Source organism: Delphinus delphis, chromosome 18, assembly GCF_949987515.2.
Source record: "Delphinus delphis chromosome 18, mDelDel1.2, whole genome shotgun sequence".
NCBI classification, from domain to species: domain Eukaryota; kingdom Metazoa; phylum Chordata; class Mammalia; order Artiodactyla; family Delphinidae; genus Delphinus; species Delphinus delphis.
Window position 1 is genome coordinate 11995758 of NC_082700.1, and position 13181 is coordinate 12008938.

A 13181-nucleotide genomic window follows, 5' to 3' on the forward strand; every position below is an offset into this window, starting at 1 on the left:
CTTCATGTTGAAAGGAAAAAGGGGATTGATAACAGCAGGTAGACAGGATCTGTGGGTCACCTCTCTAGGTAGAATTCCCAGCCACAGGCTGTGTCTCATGGTCCACGTGTGAATTTAGGAAAACGCTGATGCAAAGAAAAAGTCCCAGTAGAAATTAAGACCAGCTGTGAACATATGAAGTCATCCCAAAATACTCAAAATACCTCAACAGGTTCTCCTACAATGTCAAAGCCATTACTACCCCCAAAGGCAAGAGTCGAGCACACATTTATAATAATAAGCATAGAATCTTAGTTGGAAACTTCTAGTTCCTTTATCAAGTTTGTCAAACATCTACAAATTCCATTACCATGCCATCCTCAAAGAAAAGTTATACAATTTAACATGAAAATTTGGCTATGCCGAAAGTAATTTTCCAAATCCTCAAAAATCTTGTAAAATGAAAGTCCCTACACAGTACTACTAAAAGAGGGAACACATATTTATTAAACAGAACAAAAATGGGTTACCGTTTTGAGGGTCAGAACTGAATATTTTCTTTAACAATAATACTTATACTATGCATAAGAACATTTTAGTGAAATATAAAACAAACATTTTTCTCCCCTTATTTTCAGCAATCTTTTCTGATACCCATAGGAAGAAGGAGATGAAAAACAAAGAAAGGCCTGCTAGTCTGTAACTAAAGAGCCAGAAAGAAAAATTTACCTATTAGCTATCATTTCACTCAAGGGATGGTGAAATGCAAAAACAAACATGTCAGTTTATTCATTAGTAGTCAAGTGAGGAGGTAAACACCTCTCTCAAACTATGGTATCTGAGTTTGAATAGTGAATAGCCAAGGAAGCTCTCTCAAATGTCAAGTCTGGAAACGATACCACCTAGAAATAAGTGACAGTAATTCACAGTGATACTAAAAGTAAGAATCAAGTTGCAACATCTGTACTTAGTGACACCAATGCACTGTACCCAGTCTACGTGGATCTTCTTTATCATGTACCTTTCGCATAAATTGTGGAATATTTTTTGAGAAAAAAAAAAAAAAAAAAAGAGTCTAGGTCACCTAGGCCGTTTGTTCTTGTAGCACCTGGGTTGGGGGAGATCCAAGTATGTGTGAAGGTAAGTAAAAACCTATGGCTAGCACTTTTGCTGCCTGTCTTTCTGACTGCAGAAGCTTTTAGCACATTTATCAGAAGCCATACAATGCAAACCCTTTTGATAGTAGGTCTCCGGGTGTAGCTTTCAAGATCATTCTTTGTTCCATTCTTCTTGTATTGTCAAACGGCACCCAGTAGGTGGTCTAGAGTGTGAATTTCAAACATGTGCTATTAATACGCCCAAAACTGTTGCTGCAAAGGTGAAAAAAAAAACACATTAATTGAATCCTGGCCTGTTCTTACTCATAATGTCACAAATACATTTTCTATGTCCTCAAGCAATAGGAAATAATTTGTAAAACCATGAACTCCTCCGGTGAATACACTACAGGTTTTAAAATAGGTATTATTCATAATTACTAAAAGTAATTATACATTGTTGTAACAATTCTCCGAAAAAACTACATACAGTAAGGGTAGGTCACAATTAAAAAAATAATATGCTGGTATACTAATGACCATTAGTAACAGTATTATATCTGTAGATACTTCATATTTTAAAATTTCTTTCTAATGCTCTTTCAAACATTTTTCTCATAAATGTTTTTTGGGAAAGTCACTATTATTCCCACTTTATAAATGTCATATGGAAATAATGGTCCCTACCTCAATGACTGTGTCGAAGATTCATTAGATCACCCACATTAAGTACGTAGGGTATCTGGCACATTACCTATTGAGTGCTCAAAACATGGTAACTATTATTAATATGCAAAAGTATCAATAATTATATTAAGGCTATCAGAGTCCATTTTAAGCAGGCCAGTCAAGTTCAGGTCTTCCTCTAGAATTGGACAATTCTTCCCAAAAATGAAGATACCACTGATCCATGGTGGAATGCTTTTCCCTTCCTCACTCCCAACTCCTAATCCATGCTGATCCATCCGCCTGGAATGCTTTTGCCTTCCTCACTCCCAACTCCTAACCTCTCCACTGGGCTAATTCTTACTCTTTGGATCTCAGCTCACACAGTACTTCCTCCAGGGGTAAGCAGTCCCAATCCTTGCCCACACCCGTATTACCCTATAGACACGAGGGTCTCCTCCCGTGCGCGCCAATGCGCATCATGACTGTCTGCTTCTATGCCCGCTTCCCTGTGAGACTCAGGCTTCATGACGGCAGGGATTGTGGTCTATCTTTAGATACTACATTTCCGGTGGTTAGCACAATGCTAGAACACAGTGGGTGCTCAATAAGTATCTGTGCTATGAGGACACCTGGGATCTGAAATCGGCCTGGTTGGTGTCACAAGAACAGGCTGTCATAGGGTGTGTGACTGGTGCCGGCCTAAGAGAGAAATCAGCAGCGAGCCACGGTGCCAGTGGAGGGTGCGGCTGGTGGAATGGCAGGTGGCACTGTAGAAAGCGGGGTCGGGCGGGGGGAGCGAGGCGGGGCTCTAGAGGAGATTAGGTTCCACCTGGTCACTTCCAGTCATAGCAGCGGAGCCACGTCTAGATTCACCAACTCTGGATACGGAGAGAGCAGCGGGGCGGCACGGGGAGCCAGAGCCTGGGCTGACTCCCCCGGTGCCAGGCGATGAGGTTTCTAACCAGAGCATGAACAACAAAACGCAGGCCAGGGGCTCCTGCTGGCTGGGATGAAAGAGCCCAGCCTGACCCACAGACCCCAGAAGACTTACCAGACAGTTGGGGTGTGCTGTGCACGCCTGGCCCAACACAGAATTGCAGTGCTGAGGAAGAAACTTCGAGACTTTGGGCACAGCTGTTGGAAAATGTACCGAAATGTTCTGATTTGTTACGGCAGCGGCATCATAGGAAGGGACGACTTTAGAATAGTATCTGACGGCACGGAAGGAATTAAGAGAGTGAGCTGTGCTGGGGATTCGGGTTTTACACACGGCGCCAACAGTGTTCTCTGACGCAGAGCTCGACTGACCTTTAATAAAAACAAAGCAAGTATCCATCAGTAGATGCAAATCAGTAACCCTGAACTACTATATTTGCAATACATTGCCCTCTATTTCGTTTCCTCATGGTCCAAACTTAAGACTACTGCTATACTCAAATGCTGATGTAAAAACAAAGTGAACTTTCTGGTAGTGGCATTTAGAGCGATACACACACTATAAATTAGTGTTCACATGTCACTAAAAGACAGATTTTGGAGACGCATCATACCTCTATGCCACTGTGTGTGCGTGCGCATGTCTCGCCATCGTAAAAACTGTGATCATCCCTATGAAGCATGGGAGAATGCTGGAAAGAAGAACTCCATCCAGCCACAACTCACTCACTGATTTTCTATGAGTGAAGTGGGTTATATTGTTATATAGCTGTATTCTGTGCAGTAACTAGAAGGCAGAAAAAATTTTTTAATATATAATGAATGTTAACAATGTAATCTCAATATCGGGAATACCTTGTTTTGTTTTTAAACTTTCTGGCCGCGCTGTGCGGCTTGAGGGATCTCCCTGACCAGGGATCAAGCTCATGCCCCCTGCAGTGGAAGCACGGAGTCCAAACCACTGGACCGCCAGTGACTTCCCTGAACACCTATTTATTTTCTTCTGGATACTGACAGGAATAAAGGCAAAGGAACATAGCTTTATGTCTACTTTAAATACAAATGTATCTGGAATATTTGTGAAAAATCATTTCGGCAAAAGTGTACAGAGACTTGTGAAAAAGGACAAGTAAAGGCAGCCTAAGGAAGTCTAATGTTGACCGATATCAGCACTTCTGGGTTACAGGTCAGATTTAGCACAGAAACCAGGGGACTTCAGGTGGCCATTTAACTTCTCCAGCCTTCAATTTACCGGCCTAGGTGGTGAAAGTGAAATCTGAAAGACTTATTAACTGATTTCAACTGTGCCAGTCCTCTTTCAGAAACCATTTGGCAACATGCGTGACCAGCTGTGCATGTGCTCACGTTCCCTAACTCACTCGTCACTCACTTCCAGGTATCCAGGCCAAGGAAAAAGTCCAAAATACAGAAAAATCTACAGGGAAATATTTACTATCATATTATGCATAAAATCACTCTCCCCACAAAACTGCAAACACTAAATGTAGCGACAGGAGGCCAACTAAGAAAACTATTCTATAAATCGTTTGATAAACTACTAAAACCATTACAATGGTGCTGAGGGCTGCATAATACAAAATTCAAGGGTACAGGACACAATGTTAAGTAAAAAAGCCAGAGACAGAATTGGAGATCCAATATGATTACGACTGTAGTATAGAAAAAGACTGTGGTGTAGAAAAAGACTTGAAGGGAATACATTTAAAAATGAATACAGTTATTATCTTAGCTGGGTTTTAGTAAAGGACTAATACTGCTTTTCAAATGGAAAAATGTATATAAATAAAATCGAAGTAGGGGTTTTGACTCAGTGACCTTCAAGGTCTTGTCCAGTCTGAACCTGACATAAGCCTATGGTCCTAGTGGATTTGTTTCTTCCCAAGAACAGTCATTTTAGGTGATGCAAAACCAAGAGATCCTGCAACACAGAAAGGCCTGAACTCACTACCATCACAAGAGTGTTTCAGAGTTTCTGCAGGATATGAATAGTGAAAATGCAGAAGTAAGTACTGTGTGTATAAGAAGTAACACTGACAGGCATACACCTGTGGCCTGACCCCTATCTGATTTAATCTGGGCTGACTGAATCATTCTTTGTGACACTCAGCCATAGCTACTTTAAGTAGATTAACCATGGCTCATGGCTACTTTTTTTTCTATTCTCCTTCCCTCTCCCCTAAGTCAGGAAAAAAGTCTAAATTGACGAATAAATACCCTGAGGTTGATTACATGAACGAGGGCAATGTCCTATTTGGAGACCCTTTCTCTTTTGACTTTAGACACCATCCCCCGTAACCTCGTTTGTTCCCGTTGTTTCCACAATGTCCCCATAATGTGCATGGTACCTCGACGACAGCACTTAAAATAACACACGAATCATATTTTGCTTTATGACCCTGTCTGCTGCTCATTTGCGAGCTCCCTAAGAACAAGAACTGCACCATGTCTGTCCTCGTGTCCCCATCTTTGAGGCAGAAACATTTAAGCTGAAACTAAGCGATGACTGGGGGTGAGCCAGGCAGAGCGTGGGAAAGGGCATTCCCAGCACAGGGAGGTGCTGACATGAGGCAGTGGAATCCCTTTGAGGAAACCAGTAGAAAGGTGACCTCAGACTCAGGCAGGGGGAGGAGATGGTAGGGCCTCTGGTCATCAGCACCTAACACACAGGTTACATGCTCCATAACCTACTGGCTTCTCAGTGAAGAATAACCTTTGGGAATATGTACGAGAAGTCACAAGCTGGCAGCTGTGTTCTTTTACTCTGGCTCTGCTTTTTTTCCATCTTCTTATTTGTACAAGCACATGGGCATGCCTAGACTTTATAATACAAATAACAAAAATGCCTCCCAGTGGGTAAACATTGAATATTCACAATGGAATATTCATATAATGAATGTTTCTTGATCACCTACTGTGAGCTGGTCATTGTTCTAGGTACTAGAGATACAGCAATGAACAAAAGAGGCAAAAAAAAAAATCCCTGTCCTTGTGGAGTTGATATTCTAGTGGCAGAAGACAGGCAATAAAAAAATAGGCAAGAAAAGAATATTAGAATGAGAACAGTGCTATGAAGACAAATACAGCAGAGGGAGTGGATAAGGAGTCCCACGTATTATGTGATGCTGGGAAGGAGTGTGCGGTTTTAATTGGGTGGTTGAGAAAGACTCACTGAGAAGGTGACAATTAAGCAAAGACACAAAGGAGGTAAATCAATTAATATGTTAAATGCTCAGTACAGGCAGACCTTGTTTTATTGCACTTTGCAGCCACTCTGTTTTTTTACAAATTGAAGGTGTGTGGCAACCCTACATCAAGTGAGTCTATTGGTGCCGTTTTTCCAACAGCATTTGCTCCCTTTATGTCTCTGTGTCACATGTTGCTAATTCCCACAATATCTTAAACCTTTTCATTATTAGCATATTTGTTACAGTGATCTGTGATCAGTGATCTTTTTTTTTTTTTGATTTCAGGTTGTAAGGAAATCGCTTTATTATTTCGGTTGTTTCAGGATTTTCAAAGGTATGCTTCAACCTTCCTTAGGTGTGATGTGAATCCATGTTCCTTATTAAAAATATGTTTAATATTTTTATACAGCCATATCTCATTTTACTGTGCTTTGCTTTATTGTACTTCCATTGTGTTTTGAAGAGTTGTTGTTTTTTTTTTTTAAACAAATTGAAGGTTTGTGGCAACCTTGCATTGTCAGATGATGGTTAGAATTTTTTTTTAATCTTTATTGGAGTAGAATTGCTTTACAATGGTGTGTTAGTCTCTGCTTTATAACAAAGTGAATCAGCCACACGTATACACATGTTCCCATATCTCTTCCCTCTTGCGTCTCCCTCCCTCCCACCCTCCCCATCCCACCCCTGCAGGCGGTCACAAAGCACCAGCTGGTGATCAGTGATCTTTGATGTTAAACTACTACTTGCTGGAGGCTCAGACGATGGCTAGCATTTTAAAGCAATGACATGTTTTAAAATTAAGGCATGTACATTAATATTTGAGACATATGCATTACATACTTAATAGACTATGATAGTGTGTAAACATAACTTTTATAGGCACTGAGAAACCGAAACACGTGTGACCCTATTGCGATATTCGCTTTATTGCAGTGGTCTAGAACAGGACTCACGGTATTTCTGAGGTCTGCCTGCACACTGTTAGCACTGAATTAATATGAATACTTCCCTCCCTTTAGATTCTATTCAGTAATACACATAGTCATCAGTGTGCTCATCATCTATCATTAAGATGAGATTTCTGGTAATGAGAGTCAATTTTCAGCCCACTTTCTGGGGTAACATTATTTAAATGCCAGTGGCCAGCCGTGTCTTTCAAGCAGACAGCACCAAAGGACTCAGGGTGTAATCTTCCAGCTACGCTCCATCCCCTGGTTGCGGCAGTGCCTGCACAGAAGGCCCAGGGTGAGCAGGACACACACGCGCGCCCGTGCACACTACGGCTGCACAGGGCGGTGGGCGGAGCTCACCTCTCACAGCTTCATCCAAGGGAGCCCCGGAGGCAGGAACAGAGTACACGTTCAAGCGTTTATTAGCCAGGAATCTGATCCCTCTCACAGGTGAATAACTGCTTGTCAACACACTGTTTTCTCTTAAAAAAACAAAACATTCTTTAGGCATTTCTCAAGGAAGATGATATGAACATTGCTGAGTTGAACTGCTCTTCTTACATTCAATTTCTAAAAAGCACAGACAGAGCCTATGCTCTGGATTAAATATAAGAACAAACTGTAGAAGAGGACTCATGATGGTTCTTTAGGATATGGAGGAATGGTTTACTTCTCCTTTAGAGTTTTTCTTGGTGTACACATTCTAATCAATTTAAACAAGGAAGCATCCATCTGGCACGTCACCTGTTATACTAGAAATGTCTTTAAGGACTCCCAACTGAAAATGGGGCTGGACTGCCCTGGTGACAGAGGAATGCTAGAATCTATCGCATCCTGACTGCATTGTCAATCACCACAGGCACTACTCGTAAAGCCCCATTTTAAGAAACAACAAAAGAAGAAAGAGTGAGTCAAATGATGAAAGCATCATGGGCCTGAGAATATTACATATTTTATCACTGTAATTACATGATACACATCAGCAATGGGAAAAGTTTACTGATTCTTTTTTTTTTAATAGACCTTTACTGGAATATAATTGCTTCACAATACCGTGTTAGTTTCTGTTGCTCAACAAAGCGTATCAGCCATGTGCAAACACATGTCCCTATATCCCCTCCCTCTTGAGCCTCCCTCCCACCCTCCCTATCCCACCCCTCTAGGTCATCACAAAGCACCAAGCTGATCTCCGTGTGCTATGCGGCTGCTTCCCACCAGCCAACTATTTTACATTCGGTAGTGTATATAAGTCGATGCTACTCTCACTTAGCCCCAGCTTCGCCCTCCCAGCCCACGTCATCAAGTCCATTCTCTATGTCTACCTCTTTATTCCTGCCCTGCAGTTAGGTTCATCAGTACCATTTAGTTCTCATTATGGGTGGGTTCAGTGCCTGTCTCATTTCTAGCATTAGTACCAGAGGAAAATAACAAGGCGACCTCAGATTCACAAGATTCAGATGATCATACCTTTGTGCCATAATCGTGCCTGGGGTGGATAGCTGGATGGGCGTTTGTCGTTTCTTACAAAACCTCCTATTGATCTGAAGTACTTCTGTAATCTAAGAAATGAAGAGAGAAAGAGATTGAGATCTACTTAGATAGCTATAGCTATAGATTTTTTTCATATATACACAAACACACACACACACACACACACACACACACACTTCTAACTATAAAAAATAAAAGAAATAAAACTGTAGCATTAAAGCACTGTCTGCGAGAATAAATTTCAAGGGCTTGAGAGTTGACTACCTGGCCCATGATGGCTGGAGGGATTTTCTCCCGGACATACTTCATGTAGTCAACTGTTGCCTCGAGAATCGAAGCTGTGTCATTCTTTCTCTCCTTCACATACGGCAACAGGGTACGCAGCTGCTCACAGCAATACTTGATTCGCTCTCTGAGCAGAGAAATGTAATAAATAAGGAATGGTTAGCCTGTTTTCTTCCTTGTGCACAAGGACAACCAATCCCTCCTCTGGGTTTGTTTATAAAGGAACCGGCCCCTGCCTTTCTAGTCTCCGTTTTAGAGGAGGGCCATGTCCCCACAAGCCAGCAGTCTCCACAGCCCCTGGAATCACAGCTTTCTGGGGCACGGCTCACACTGCTGCCGAGTACAGTGTCTGTGCTGATGGCAGCCCAGCTCACTCTTCCCCGTGAGTGTGCAGGATGCCCAGACACTGAGGACACCAGAGAATACCCCTGCTGCCTATGGAAACCTACAGGCACGCATCCCTCAGAGGAGAGGATCACACACAATACACATAAATCCTTTTGTGATTCACACTAGAAGCCTGGAAGGCAAAGAAAGAGTCCTCAGGATATTCATGTCACCCTGATCTGGACCACATTTCCAACAATACACAATTAGCAACTTAGAATACATGGGCTTCACCTGTGTTCTGAGCCAAAGGAAAATCAGAAGCCTGCTTCCTTTACATGAGGTAGGTAGATGGACAGAACAAATAAACCAATATGCAAATGAGAACATCATCCAGGCTCATATCAGAAAGAAACTAACCTAAGTCTTTCACAGTTCTGAAGGGAAGTACATAGGAAATGTAACTCTAAATTGATCCCAGCCTTTGTGACCTTCAGTTATCCATGTGTTCAGTTAATAAGCATTCTTAAGCACGTTTTGCGCTGAATACTGCCTTGACATGTATGGGATCAAAGGGTGGCTCTGCCCATTACTGGCTGGGACCTCTGGCAACTTACTAAACCTCTCTGAACCTTAGATGACAAAAATAAATGGATTTTTAAAAATCCACTTTGTCACATAGCCAGTGAATAACTCAAATATTCCAGATCAGTGGGTGGTATTTTAATTGGGCTTTGAGGAGCTTTGGGGGTTCTGTGGAGATGTCTCAGGCATCACTCTGTAAAAGGGATGGAAAAGTCAACAATTTGACATGTGTATGATGGGCTCTGAAACTTCATATACCCTTCCACATGGTACTTTCACTTACAAGGATCTCAAACACAGAACAAACTTCCTGTAAAATGACATCCATTAGTCTATCAGTAAAACAGGAAAAACAATTTAAACACACAAAATGAGTGGATGCTTAAGTAAGCTCAGCAGAATATTACCTGGCAGTGGAAATATGTTATAAAGCTTATTGGGGGGTCTTCCCTGGTGGCACAGTGGTTGAGAGTCCGCCTGCCGATGCAGGGGACACGGGTTCATGCCCCGGTCCGGGAAGATCCCACATGCCGTGGAGCGGCTGGGCCCGTGAGCCATCGCCGCTGAACCTGCGCGTCCGGAGCCTGTGCTCCGCAGCAGGAGACACCACAACAGTGAGAGGCCCGCGTACAGAAAAAAAAAAAAAAGCTTACTGGGGAAAAAATAGTATATTTCTATAGGAGACAAGTATAAGATACAGGATAGCATATAAAATATGATCATAGCCATTAAGGAAAAAATAAGGCAAAAAAAAGACAAAGCAAAAGTGTCAAGTAATCATTATTTCTGGATAGTTGGGCTATAGAAAATATTCTTTCTTCCTTTAATTTTCTACATTTTCCAAATATCTTTGTGGGGCATATATCACTTTTATAATGAAAGATCACGTTAAACATTTTTCCAACATTCATTAGGAAAATGTTCAAACATACAGGAAGATCGACAGAATTAAGATTTCTTAATTCTTAAAAGTTGAAAGAATTAAGAATTTGTATGGGGAACACTTATATACCCACTGCCTAGAGTCTATGGTGAACACTTACTGTCTATGCTTTGTCATATATGAATCATCCCACTGGCCATATACATCAACCTATTTTATTGCACTGAAGCATTTCAAAGTAAGTTGTAGACTTCAGTACACTAAACCCCTAAACATATAGCTACAGTTCGAATTATTTTATTTTCGGGTAAAAGTTACATAAAATAAAATGCACCAATCTTAAGGGTACTATTCTATGAGTTTTGACAAACGTACAAAACTATGTGACACAAACTACCTAATCAACATTCTCATAACCCCAGAAAGTTCCTTATGTTCCTTCTTGGTCAGTCTCATCCCCCATAAGAAGCAACCACATTTCTGATATTTTTCTATCTCACATTACTCTTGTCTCTCCTTAAATTACGTATAAATCAAATCTCACAGCACGTGTCCTTTTATGTAAGGTTTCTTTCACTTGCATAATGTTTTTGAGATTTATCCATGGGGCTGCTTTGTTCCCTTTTATTGAGGAACAGTATTCCGTAGTATAAATACGCCACAGCTTATTTATCCATTCTCTTATCGATCAGCACTTTGGCTGTTTCTTATTTTTATCATTATGAATAAAACTGCAAGATCTTCTGTACATCTTTTTGTAAACGTATGTTTTTATTTCTCTTAGGTAAATGTCTAGGAATTGAATTGAAGGGTTATTTTACAAATTTAGAAGAAACTAGCAGAACTTTCCCCCAAACAGTACCAATTTACCCTCCCACCATCCATGTATGAGAATTCCTGTTGTTCCACATCTTGGATAGCATTTAACACTGTCAGTTTTAATTTTTAAATATTGGCCTTTCAGAGGTATGTGTGGTAGTATCTCGTGCTTTAATTTGCATTTCCATGACAACGAAGTACGTTAAGCATTTTTTCTGCTGCTTATTGGGCTTGTGTATTGCCTTCCTTTGTGAAGTGTCTGTCTGAATACTTTACCTCCATTTTAATTGGACTGTAGGTCTATTATTGAACTTTAAGAGTTCTTTGTATATCCTAATATCAGTATTTTGTCAATATATTTGTTTTGCAAATATTTTCTCCCAGTCTGTAGTTTGCCTATTTATTTTCTTAGTGGTGTCTTATGAAAGAAAAAGCTGTAAATTTTGAAGAGTCTAATTCATCTACTCTTACTGTTATAGTTATTGCTTTCTGTGTCATAAGGAACCGCCGCCTGCCCTCAGCTAGCGAAAACATTCTCCTAGGCTTTTTTCTAGAACTGTAGTGTTCAGTACAGTAGCCATAAGCCACATGAGTCTATTTAAATATGAATTAATTAAAAATTAAACAAAAATTTGAATTCATTTCCTAAGTCACAACACCTACATTTCAAATACTCAATAATATGACTAGCAGCTACCTTACTGGACAGCAGATATAGGCCATTTCTAACACTGCAGAAAGTTCTACTGAACAGTCCTATTCTAGAAGCTTTATAGTTTTAGCTTTATATGATAGCCCTCTCTATACTTCATGTTGAATTAATTTTTATATGGTATGAGGAAGGGGTCAAGTTTCATTGTTTTTTCATATGGATATCCTGTTGTTCCAGCACCATTTATAGAAAAGACTTTTGTTTCCCAAGTTGTTTGCCCTGGTGATTTGCTGAAAATCAAGTGACCATAATGTGTGGGCTATTGTGTTTTATTATCTACTGGTCAACCTTCATGTTAGTAAAATGCTGATTAATGTAGCTGTATGCTAAGTCTTGAAGTCAGATAGCTTAAGTGCCCCAACTTTGTTGTACTTTTTCAGGATTGCTTTATTCTAAGTCCTTTTATATTCACAGTCCTTTCCACACAGTTTTGAATTAGACTGTCAATTTTTACCCAAAAAAGTCTATTTGAATTATTGTTTAGATTTAAATAAAGTTATATTTCAATTTAGCGAGAGCTGACATCTTTTTTCTTTTTTTTCAGTAAATTTATTTATTTTTTGGCTGCATTGGGCCTTTGCTGCACACAGGCTTTCTCTAGTTGCAGCGAACAGGGGCTACTCTTTGTTGCCATGCATGTGCTTCTCATTGTGGTGGCTTCTCTTGTTGTGGAGCACGGGCTCTAGGCGTGCGGGCTCAGTAGTTGTGGCTCGCAGGCTCTACAGCACAGGCTCAGTAGTTGTGGCACACGGGCTTAGTTGCTCCACGGCATGCAGGATCTCCCCAGACCGGGGATCAAATCTGTCCCATGAATTGGCAGGCAGATACTTAACCACTGTGCCACCAGGGAACTCCCAAGAACTGACATCTTAACAATATAAATCTTTTAATTCATAATTACGTATAATGCATGATTTAGTTTTTCTTTAGTTTATCACTGCAATATTTTGAGTGACGACTGTACAGATATTATGTCTTTTATATATTTTTGTTCCTAAGTATTCTAAGGCTTTTTAACTCTATTTTCAATATAATTATTATTTTTCATTTTCCAATTGTTCACTGCTAATATAGAAAAATACAATGATTTTTGTACACTGACCTTATATCCTATGACCTTGCTATATTCATCTTTTGGTTCTAGTAGTTATTTTGTAGGATCTTAGGACTTTATACATAAACAATCATGCCATCTATAAATGAGAGAGTTTTGTTTCTTTCTTTCTAAAAATAGGCAACCTT

General features: G+C 40.4%; 1 protein-coding gene across 1 annotated transcript in view; it reads right to left on the bottom strand.

The window, feature by feature from the left end:
• Window positions 1-315: 315 nt before the first annotated feature.
• SOHLH2 (spermatogenesis and oogenesis specific basic helix-loop-helix 2) overlaps window positions 316-13181 on the bottom strand; it is a 40787-nt gene continuing 27921 nt past the window's right edge. The window contains exons 7-11 of the mRNA XM_059996037.1: window positions 8593-8740; window positions 8305-8396; window positions 7198-7319; window positions 2797-3053; window positions 316-1349 (exon numbers count right to left, since the gene is read on the bottom strand). Of these exons, the coding sequence (XP_059852020.1) occupies window positions 1329-1349; window positions 2797-3053; window positions 7198-7319; window positions 8305-8396; window positions 8593-8740 (640 nt within the window). The 3' untranslated portion in view covers window positions 316-1328. The remainder of the gene's footprint in view (window positions 1350-2796; window positions 3054-7197; window positions 7320-8304; window positions 8397-8592; window positions 8741-13181) is intronic.